Consider the following 12510-nt stretch of genomic DNA (forward strand, 5'->3'; position numbering starts at 1 on the left):
TAAAACTTGTCCTATTAAATCAGACCACCGCTACATTGAAAGACAATTGCATGAAACAATGCTTAGGATCACAACCTGCATCTTAATCTGTGTAAGACTGCAAGTAGTGATAACATAAGCAGACACCAGACTTCTGCCAACGGTGCAAAAGAGAGACTCAGGGGAAAGCTAAAGTAGGAGCTCTATTTACAAAACTGTGGATGCAACACTTTGGCCTCAGTTCAAGTACTCTTGCAGTCTTCTGGTTTAAGCATGCTTTGTAGGAATGCAGGTTTGTGGCATACCTCTTGTTCTTTCCACTGAAATGAAGTTTATTTGGCAGTCACCTTTCCTTTTTTCTGCGGGCCTAGTATAATTCTACATTAAACAAGGTGCTGGAATATCAGCTGGTACATGTCAGTGTAGCTTGATTGAGTTCATTTGCACCAGCTGAGCAGCTGAGGTTAAAAAAGGGATTTAGAAACAATTTTTGACAAATCATCAAATCAAAATGAAATGGTTGCATTATGTTGCTATAACAAACATAACCAGGGCAATATAAACATTAATTGTTTTAATTTATCCTTAAGGTGTTAAATCAAACATCCAGACTTGAAATTCAGCTACTGGAAAATTCACTGTCAACATACAAGCTAGAAAAACAGTTGCTACAGCAGACACACGAAATCCTAAAAATTCATGAGAAAAACAGGTAAGAATGAGTAGCTGGTCTCTTATACTCTTTCTCTCTTCATCACAAAGTGGTCTGTGCATGCTTTGTTCTAAACAACTGATGTTAAGTGGAAAATATAGGTAATATTTATGAAATGGCTAAAAGAACTAGGATGTGAACTTACACTGTTTTAGCTTCTGTATGATAAATGTAAGTTGATTTATGGTACTTTCCATGTTCACTGTGAGTTTACGTTGCAGTTTGCTTCATGACAACTTAGTCATATGATCACAGTTTCTGCTACTGAAAAGCATAAGGGTAACTTGTATGAGCACTTTCAAGTAGAAAAATATAAATTATGAGATTATCAACTATCTTAAAGTGCATAAGAAACAGAAAAGCTTCAGTAGTTCATATTTCTAATTTTAATGGATACAAAGATTTAGCATGTAGAAGGATCTCTTTGTCTTTGGACTCAATTGTATATAGCATACTTGGAGCCATGCCCCATTTAAAGAATAAGTAAATGGTAAACATTTTTATTTTATGTTGAAATTGAAGAAAAAACTGTTTAGCAGTACATAACTTTTTAAGCAGTGAAGTGAGAGTCAGGAAGAAGTTCCAGTGTTGTCCCTTTCTGTGCTATGCAGGGATTCAGTACCTGAAGTCATTGGATTTAGCAATCCAGTATCTCAGAGAATTTGTGGTGGGGTGGCCTTGTACAGCTGCCAGATGCCCACCCAGTTGCTCTCTCACTCCACCTCATCAACAGGACAGAGGGAGAAAATATGATGAAAAAGCTTGCGGTCGAGATAAAGACAGGGAGATCACTTAACAGTTACTGTCATGCACAAAACAGCCTTATTTATTGCCACTTAATAACAGTGTAGGATGGTGAGAAATAAAAACAAAACAAAAAAGACCTTTCCCCTCTACCTCCCCTTCTTCCTAGGATCATCTTCACTCCTGATTCTTCTACCTCCTTCCCCCACCAAGCAGTGCAGGGGTTGTGGTCAGTTCACAACACTTTGCTTCTCCTTCCTCATGCTCTTTCCCTTCTCCAGCATGGTTCTTTCCCATGGGCTGCAGTCCTTAAGGATAAGATTGCTCCATTGTGGGCTTTCCATAGGCTGCATCTTCCTCCTGGACATCTCCACCTGCTCCAGCATGGGGTCCTCCGTGGGAAATACCTCCCCCACCATGGTCTTTTCCCATGGGTTTCAGGGGAATCTCTGCTTCAGTGCCTCCTTCCCTCCTTCTTTTCTGACCTGGGTGTCTTCAGCATTGTTTCTCTCACTTTTTTTTTCTTCACTCCTCACATTGTCACAGGGTGTTTTTACCCTTTCTTAATATGTTTTCCCCAAGGTGTAACCATCTTGTCTGACAGGCTCAACAGTGGGTCCATTGGAGCTGGCTGGAAGCAGCCCTGGCCCCTCCTCACAGAGGCTGCCCCTGCAGCCCCCCCTGCCAGCACCTGGGCACCTGCACTCAATACAGGGGGTAAAACCATTTTACTTCTTGGTTGCCCTTCTAGAGACCTAAGGCTCATATTCCTGCCTCTGTAACACCCAGATTTAAGCAGAGAGGACAGACAGTGCTTTCATTTCTCAGGTCCCTTCTAGAAAGAACAACTGTGAGATAAATCTGGCTAGGACTAAGATTTCTATTTCCTGTAACTACATTTGACACTGAAATAAGGCAAACAACTTTAAAAGTGAGGTAGTTATTGAACCTTCCTCTACAAGCTTTAGAGGACTGTTTAAATTGAGATCAGACAGTTTGGCAAAAAAGGCAGCATGAGTCTGGTCCTGCTGGACAGGAATCAGCAACTGTGGTGGTTATATGTAAGGAAGACTAACAACAGTGGTCATTGAGCTACTGGGTTAAGAAGGCAAAGAACCAGATAATGCTGAAAAATAGAAAATATTGTTACAAAAAAATGTGTTTGCTAAGTGTGTCTAGTTGCAAAGCTGGTCAAATAATATACCATTATTGCTACTGGTAAGGAAAATCCATTTAATATATTTAATCTAACAACTGTTTATAACCAGTAATTACATCTGATGTTATTCTGGAGAAGTTGGATTACATTGGAAACTCTTGAACTCCCACACATTTCCTTTGACTAATTTGAAATATGAATAAATTAGTGTGGGATTAACTTTGACTTCAGCCATGTCAGAATTAAATAATTCACCTAAACTGTGTACATGGGCTCTCCCTGTAGTCTAAGGAGAGAGCAGGCATATGCAGGAGGCAGTTCATTCTACATATTTAAAAAACCTATTTCAATTTATGATTAACCCAAGCATTAGTTAAATATATAAATACTTGTATATTTATCTGCTGCAATCTGATTAGCAACAAAATTTTATTGGCTGCTCAAGAGACTGAGTCTTGTGTACCTGATAACCTGAATTTATTTATTTATCTTAGCAATGTGTCAGGGTGTAAAGCCTTCATGTCAGTAAACAAGTAAGTTTTACTTAAACTGACCTTTGACTTGGCTGACATTATGATGAAATGATCTGTGACATGACAAAATGGTTTGCCTTGGTTTTTCAGAAGAAAGGAAGGGTATTTTAAAAAGCACACTTTATACCCAGTTCTTTCTCTCAGAAGTATAGTTGTATGTGGATAAATGAAAAAGCACATGGAGTTTCATCTTGTAATGAAGCAAGAACCTGGCATACACTGCCCAGGTTCTGTTACTCTGTCCTTGGGAGTCATAAAATTAGGGAGAGGGCAGTGTTATGATTACACTAAAGTATGGATCATCAAGTCCTGTATCACCATCTACTCCTAACAAAGAACTGCATAGTCCTGGCTTTGTAGATCCTGATCCTGAAATCGATTATGTGTGTGTCAAGTTCACTATAGGACAATCTTGGTGATCTCAGCAGATACTAGATTTCTGGACATGCTAATGATTTCAGCTTGCTTAACTTTAAACAGTACTTATAGATTACCTATCAGGCTATGTTCAGTAGTTATTTGCAGTTAAAATGTCTTCATCCCTGTGCGTATCACTTTCACATCAAGAAAAGAGAGAAGACTCCTTTTATCAAAGTTGCTTACATTGACTGTAAACTTTTTTGGAAAGGGCTTCCTTTTGCAGTAGGTGTACACCACAGTGGAAACCAGTGTAGGAACTATTATGATTGCAAAAATAATCAAAACAGACAGTGTACTGTGGGTGGATCATTTCTCCCTCTGTGCTAAATTTTCCTCTATATAAAATAATAATAATGATCTTAATCACTTTCAAAGAACTGGATTTTGGATGAAAGTAATGCAAAATTTTATAGTAATAATAACTGATCATTGATGTAGTACAGTAACTTGTATATTATCCTTAAATAAAATGAACACTGCATATCAACAGGGGACCAATGCATGTTATTTAGACTAGAAATATATCTATTCTTGGCCTTTCTCTTTACTTCCTGCCTCTGCTGGGAAGAGTGGCCAATTTTTTTCTTTTTATCCCACTGAAGTGAAAGATATTCTATGGCATAAACAGTCACATTTGCCCCAGAATCATGTTTCTATTGAGTGCTTTCATGCCATAAATAATTCAGTTTTGTGGGCTCCCACCCACTATAATGTAAATGGTGGTTTCTTCCATTGCCATTTTTTCTCCCACAAGAGCTTTCTATAAACTATTTAGATTTACTCTTGAGAGATTTCCCTGCTTAAGTGACTTTGAGCCCCCATTTTTTTCCAGAGTGTACCAACTGCATTTAACTTATTGTGCGTCACGTATTTCAATATGCAAATGTGAAAACAACTTTTTATTTACTCAAATGAAACAAATGAGAAATGTAATAGAATTCTGGATCTTGAGCAATAAATAGTGGAAGTAAATTTAAATATAAATCCAACTTGAATTTGCAGACAATCAAACTAGATGATTAACTCATTCAGTACAACTGTTGTATTCTATGACATGAGAGGACTCTAGAATGATTCTTGAATTTCAATCTGACTGTATGAAACATGGGGAAACACAATATGTCTGAAAAGTTTTATTTACAGGTTTTTCATGTACTAAAAAAATAAATCCAGATTTTTCACTACACTTTTGTGATTTCAATGGAATTTTCTTATCACTGGTATAAAAAAAATAGGCTTACTAATGCTAATTGACCAGTTACTTTACTGGCCTTGAGAAATATGGGGACACATATTTTTATATTTCCTTAAACTTGTCGGACAATATCAGACCACCAAAGTAAGTATGAATGGTCAGCACCTAATAATATAGGGAAAATTTCACTCATGTAAAAGCAAGTATAAAGAAGCTGTTTCAATGAGAAAATACTGTTCTTGCATTCAAAAGTAAGCATTCAAATTCTCTACCTGTTTGTCTTCTCATACATACATAATACAAGAAAACCACATGTATATGGCCAAAGAATTTTTTTCTAGTGTGACGTTATCTTTATTTATTGAATAGCTTAACAAAGTAAATGTTTTTATCTGTATTTTTAATAAATCCAGATTTTTTAAAAGATTATTATAAAGCAAAAGATGTCCATCTCTAAGATCTGGTCTGTATCTTGTTTTCACATGTCTAAACTGAGGCCTCTGAAAATAAAGATAAAAAAATCTCTTAAACCACTGTGGTCTGGAATGGATTAGTGAATAAACTACCTACCTTATAAGGCAGATTGTCTAAACCAGAATTTCCTTCCTCCCCAGAGAGCTTCCAGAGTACTTTCTATATGTTCTACTTCATCACCTTTCAAAATGACAACAGCTTTCACTGGAAGTATTTCTTTGACTTCTGTATGGACATTCTACCCTCTCCAGCATTATCAGAGAGCTTTTTCTGAATCAGTTGGATACAGCACAGTAGCACTGAGGCACCCACTGGCTTATACCCTGTCAAAGTTAACACATCATTTGTATGGTTGAAATTAGATTCCTAGCCTCGCCAAGATAAATAGATTGGACATTGAGACATGGCTAACCTTTAGGAAAATTAAGTTTTTCTGATTTGAGGGGAGTGGTGGTGTTTGTTTTTAGTTTAATTGCCTTCTAGATAATGACTCCAAAGAGTCATTGTCCAATGGATGATACTTGTATTTATCCATGTTAACAACAACATTTCACAACAGTTTCTTCACAATTTCATTCTGTTGCCTAAATGCCTGATTTTTTTTTTCCCCAAATTGAAGGCTACAATTATAAAAAGGACATATATGTGTGTGTGTGTTTATATACACGTGTGTGTATATATATGATGCTTCTAGTGAATGGTGATTTATTTTTATTGTGAGTATTGCAGTTCCCATGACTGCTTCAGTTGTCTAGGTCAGGAATGTTTTCAAACATATAGGAATTTCAAACATATAGGAAATGTATAGGAAGTTCAAATGTATACAAAACATACGGTAAACTCACTGTAAAAAAGAGGCCCTTATTACATCATGTCCATAACATGTCACTGGAAAGTGTTATAAAAGAATGTTATATAAGAATTTCAGTTAACCTTTACAGATTGTTGGATTAATTGCTATAGAGACAGCCTTCATTTTGTTTTCTTTAATATTTTATGTCAGCAATAGTCATTGATGAAAACTAGTAGAAATATTTTCATTTTAACTCTGTCTTTACAATGCCTCTTTAAAAAATTGAGAAAGTATCTTTACCAAGCACTCAGCAAAGTTATTTCTTCATGGTATTTGTCTATTAGAAATTGTCTGATGTCACAAGGAAAAAAGAGAGAACAGAGCAGTCTTGTAACTGTTAAAGAAAATCTAAATAGCTTTGTAATTGGTTTCGAACCATTTCAAGATTTTTTTTATGAGGTGTCTAGCACTTTTTTAAAAAAAAAAAATAAATGAGCTATAATAAATATGAATGTAACAATACAAATGAAATTTCTGGCCACATTGGAGTCAAAGACCATGAGAGCAGCTTTTCTCATGCTGTTGAAGGATTTCTTCCTTTTGGAACAGGCCAGTGTAGAAATCCCCATTCTATGTGAAGTTTTTGCTTTTGTTCATTTGGAGCTTTGACCAAAGGTTTCTTGTTGATTTTTAGTAAAGTGCGATGTCTTGAATTTCTCCCAGGAATACAGGGAGCAGCCCTATCCTCAGGACTTATTCTCATCTATTGTAGATTTATGGATATAGAAAGTCCACTACATAAATGCATATGCATTCCTTAAAATAGCTTAGTTTTGCAGTTTATACAGAATTTTCAATCTACATAGAAAACTGTAAAGGAATCAAGTGCTGTGACACTCCCATCTTTCCACCACATGTTGTTGACACACTACTCATAAATATTAGGATGTATTATTACTAAAGCTGTAAAACATATGCTTGCTGTCTGTCTCTATAGACGCCAAACTGGAAAGCTCTAAACATTTTCAGCTTCTTCCTTCTTGCTTGACACTGCCAGTGTTGCTACAAATAAGACTGTCATCACCATGGGTTCCTTTACTATGGTCTTAAGAAGGCTATGGTGGGAAACAAGTAATGTAATACACAAATTCTGGCTGTCAAAGTTTCTTTCTTTTACATGAAATCATTCAGATATGGAAATCTTTTAGATGTGGACATGCAAAGAGGATGTTGTGGAATTAGGGAACTGCCCTGTACTGTACTAGGATATGGACAAAGATAAAGGGAACTTTTTCTGTGTTTACTTACCTTTTAACTATAAAGAAATGTTCTGACTTGCAGAATGACATCTCTTACGTTGACAGTGCACAGTATTTTTGATGGACTGTAAGATGTCAGACTGGGATGTGGCCACATCTAACATCCATTTTATCACAGACTGCCCAGAGCTCACTTTGTTCCAAAGTGCATCGATATAGCTTGTAGTCTATCAAAAAAGTTAAAATCTAGTGTCAAAATGAGCATTTCAATAATTTCTGTGAAAAAGTGGACAGAACTGATAAAATTCACATAAAACATTTTTCTATTTTTTTGAACAGTATTTTATGACTAAAACCAGTTCCATCAGAACATTTTCAACCACTTCTGCCTATCTAAACTAATTAGTCTGACCTTCTCCATAACAAAGCTCAGACTTTCACATAAATATTCTCAAAAAAATCCATGTGAGTCTAGACTATAAAGGCATCATGTTTAATGTTAGAGTTCAAGTGATGAAAAAAATCAGCTACAGATCTGATAAGGTGTTAAAATAATTTATCTTCTTTGGCTTCAAAATCTGTACTTCATTTCAGATTGAAACTTTCTATCATCTGATTCCAGTCCACTGAAACTTGTTATGCTTTCGTTACTAATTAATGAGCCTTTTAGAATGAGATATGTTCCCTTTGCGTTTGGGACCTCATGAAAAAGTGTTTTCCCTTCCTGTCTTTTCTTTTTCTCCCCCTTTACCCTGATCCTTCTAGTTTTCACAGAACCAGATATGTTGATATTACAAAGTGTATTTTCTTCAGTATCTTTGTAAGTTCCACATTTATAACATTTCAGAAAAAGAGATTTGATGTTTGGTTTCTTTTAGTTAAAAAAAAAAATTAAAAAAGGTTTTATATTACTCTAGCTTGTACAGCAAATCCAGGGCCTGAATTTAATCTTTGCATTGTTATCATTTGTAACAGCTCCTATTAAGTCTCTGTGATATCTAGTAGAAACAAATCCATATGGATTTTATTACATTCTTCAGTTAGGTTAAATGACCTGAAATTATGCAGGCATTTTGCCACTGATCTATTATCCAGAAGTAAAAACAAAGGTGCGACAAGAGTGCAAATAAATAAAACCTAAGACTGAACAGGAAGCAGTTTGTTGGCAAGTTTGTAACCACCAGTTGGTTTATGGGCATGAGCAACACCTCTTTTGGCATATACAGTAGAATTACTGAACAGAAAGTAATAGAAGGCTTGAATTAATTTCTTTATCTAATATTAATACATTATTTCTGCTAAACACTCACTACAGCATCAAAGCCCTGGCCCGAAAAACTTCTTGTTCACTGTTGACAGATATTAGCTGTCCTTTATGTCTACAACTCCTCTATTCTTCTAGATATAATCTGATATGCCTTTGATCTTTGTAAATTGTACACTTACAACTCAGGACAGAGAGGGTACTAGAAAAATAATATTAATCAGGATAAAGTGTTTCCATACATGTGTAAAATTATTTATAAAAATTGATGTAAGCAGGTCATATAGTATGACACACAACAGTTTTTTCTGTCTGAGGAGCCTTTTGTGGAACCAGAAAAAGGGAGGGAGGAATATGTATGTGGACTCAAGGAAAGGAAGGGAATCCTATCTTAAAATACAAACTTCTGATTTATCTTTTGGGGAAACTATTCTTAATGTAAAAGCATATACCACTCATCTGGCACACAATTCCTTTCCCAGCTTCACTGACCACATCAAATGATACTTTTAATGTGGGTTCCATATCCCTTGATGGTACCTCATATCTCCTAATGTTTATCTTCCATTCAGTGGCAGGGACCTTCACAAACTCTTCCTTAGTTTACCGCTGATTTTTGTCTCTTATCATATTGACACGTCCATACTACCAATGATGTCCTCTTCAATGCCCTGCTCTTCTCCTTCCTTTGCCTACCTTAGTCTTTTCTGCCTGAACTTCTACATACAAATGTGTTACTGGCCCTATGCTCATGCACTTGGATGGGTATAACAGCTAGATATGTACTCCTGTGCATTTTAAGCACTACAGCATGCAAACATCACAACTTGAGATCAGTTATGTTTGGCTGATAGACAAAATCAGTGGGCTGAATTAATAGATATGACATTTTTAAAATAAATTATTTATGTACTGAATTCTATGGTGAAAAATAAAATAGTTATGTTTTCTTTATTAATAAGTTGGCATGAAATAATATCTACTAATTGTTTTATTTTAGTTTACTTGAGCACAGAATTTTAGAAATGGAAGAAAGGCATAAAGAGGAGCTGGACACTTTGAAGGAGGAAAAAGAGAACCTACAGAGCTTGGTCACACGACAAAGCTACATAATCCAAGAACTAGAGAAGCAGTTAAACAAGGCAACAAGCAATAACAGTGTCCTGCAGAAACAGCAGCTTGAATTGATGGATATGGTTCGCACTCTGACCACCCTCTGTTCCAAGGAAGGAGGTAAGAAAATAGCATTATCAAATATTAGAAGTACTAGGAAATTTCTTCTGAAGTAAGTCCTGAATTTTTGGAAAGGCAGAACTTAACGATCTAATTCCAATAAAGAAAAATACATTATAACTGAGGACAAAAAAGCTGATGAGAACCCACACTTCAAATAAGATTCAGACAGTGCTGAGCCAACCCTTGTGCTAACAACCATATTTGAGTTTTTGAATTTAATGTCACTGAGCTGTTATACCTTGATCATAGCTGTCGTAGGCCACAATTCCACTGACTTCACATCAGCAATACTGATTGTTCCTTTGAAGTCTGTCTCCTTCTTCTGTGAGTAATCCAACCAAACAGGGATGTTAACTTTATAGATGCCTATATCTGATTTACCCTAGATGTCCTTTACAATCAATGGAGAGAACAGGGTACTAAATGAAGGAGAGTAACCCAGAACTTTATACATATATTTGGGTTATAATGTTGTTGAACTTCGATGTATGTACTTATGGTGTTGTAGACATCCAAAAGATGAATCTCTTCTCTTGAATGAGATTTTATTTATAATAAGGGATCATTTTTCTTTCTTCTGCCTTGCTGGATTTTGTTTGGTTTTGGGTGCATTATGCACACTACAAACACAGAAGATAGAAATAACATCCTTTGAAAGAAGGGGTTGACAGAGATTCTAGGACAATTCTCATGTCTGCCTTTCTTAGTAAACATTTCTTACAGAGACTGAGAAAGAAATTCAGGTAGGATTTCAATTCTCAAATGTTAACAACACTGCAGATTGTCTCTGGAAAGAAATTCCTTTCATCAGAACTGCTCAGGGAGATGGTTGAATGGAAACCACTGTAAAGAATGAAAATGGGACACTGGAAAGAACAAATTCGTAACTACAAAAAACAAGGCAAAGTAATACAGAATAGAGGAAAGGATAAATGTAAGGGAGAATATAAGAAAAAAGACATATGCTAAGAATAACAGCTAAAAGAGGATTAACAACTGTGCCTGGAATAGCATGCAGAGGGTTAAAAATACTGGGGAAAAGAAAGTTGAGAAAATAAAATAATATCCATCTGGGAAGAATCCATCAAAACCCCCTGAGAAAAGGTACAGGGTAAACTTAGAGAGGAACTGTAGATGTGCAAGTTGTGCTAGTCATTCAGTGAGTGTGGAAGCATGGATGAAAGAGGTCTATGTGAGGTTAAGTACCAGCAGTCCAAAGAGCCCAGCATATTTGCTCATTGTATTTCTAGAGGGCTAAGTGCCATAAATTATCTAAAAACAAAACAAAAACAAAAAACCAAACCAAACAAACAAAAAAACCCAGAAACCTGAAACAACCACCCCAACCCCCCAATCAAAACCTTGTCACCTGCATCGTTACTCAATACTCTTGTTTAAGAGGCAGAAGACATATTAGACCATTCAAACTATTCAGCTCAAGGCAGTGTGGGTTTGCTCTCTGCTCTATATTCCCATGCAACTTGTGTGGCTTAAATCTAAACTGTTCCAATGACGAGGATTACATCTCTTCCTTTGGAAGTGTTGCATGCTTAAACCCATGTTGATAGACTACTTTTTTTAAAAAAACTTCTTTTTTTTCCCTCTCATGTTCATTCTAAATATTCCCTTCTGCTTATTCTGTTATATATTTCTCGAGCATTTTGAATTAAATAACATCTTTCATAGTAGGCTGTTCTCATATCAGGAGAGAAACAATGTGATGCAATACAAATCTTTTATTATGTTTTATGGTCTTTTGGCAAAGAAACCTGGCAAAGCTGTGTTCAGAGTGTTCTAATAGAGCTCAGGAGTACTTTAAAATTAATATCAAAATGAAAGATATATTATTCTCATACAGAGATATATTGCAAGTTCTTTGTAAGGTTAGAAAGGTTTTTCTAACAATTTTGAATTTTATTCAAATAAAAAAACCCAAACCACTATTTTTCCTAAACTCAGTTTTCTCAGCTGGTTCTTATAAAAGCTTTGAGAGAGGATTACAAAAGTGGATATTTCAAATTGGGCTCCTGGGTACAAATTCAGGTGCCTGAAAACCTGAATTTTCAACAGTTTTTTTACTTCTGAGGAACTATGGAAGCAAAAGATGCTCAGCACAGTTAAATGCCTAAATACAATTTTAATACCCTAACTCAAACCCTTGATTTTGGACTCCATTACCTTTTGTGTATCAACATGTTCAGAATTTTCCTTGGATACCTTTTTTATTTAAAGAAAAATAATTGCAGAAATGTTTCCACTTACTGTCTGTTTAAGTCTAGCTGACCAACATTTTTGGTAAGCACATTCACAGCTGAAAAAGGAGCCAGACATCTTAAGTTAAAATTATCCTGGAGCATAAAGACCACTCTAATAAAGGCTGAATACTAAAGCATTTGGTTGTACCAAAAATTAATACCAGCTTCAGTCTGCAAATATATGTTGAAGATGGAAAAATATGCATGCTGGGAAGTACCACTGGAGCTACTCTAAATTCACACAAAAATATGAAGTTTAGATAGTCTTACACAAATCTTTATGTGTGCACTAATGTTCAAAACATAAAATATCCTGTGAGAACTGGTGTTTATTGATAGAGAATAACAAAATGTTATACATAAATCAATGACACCCCTTCTGTCATATTTTGGTAAATCTCAGTCATCTAATTTCATAAGGGACATAGCAGAAATGAAAATGTTCCAGAAGAGAATAGGACAATGGAAATAATTAGAGACCTGGAAC

General features: G+C 35.6%; 1 protein-coding gene across 1 annotated transcript in view; it reads left to right on the forward strand.

Annotated features, from left to right (window-relative positions):
- ANGPT1 (angiopoietin 1) overlaps nucleotides 1–12510 on the forward strand; it is a 171573-nt gene that overhangs the window by 82793 nt on the left and 76270 nt on the right. The window contains exons 3-4 of the mRNA XM_074846774.1: nucleotides 570–691; nucleotides 9533–9765. Coding sequence (XP_074702875.1) covers nucleotides 570–691; nucleotides 9533–9765 — 355 coding nt within the window. The remainder of the gene's footprint in view (nucleotides 1–569; nucleotides 692–9532; nucleotides 9766–12510) is intronic.

This window comes from Strix aluco, chromosome 1, assembly GCF_031877795.1.
Source record: "Strix aluco isolate bStrAlu1 chromosome 1, bStrAlu1.hap1, whole genome shotgun sequence".
Lineage (NCBI taxonomy): Eukaryota > Metazoa > Chordata > Aves > Strigiformes > Strigidae > Strix > Strix aluco.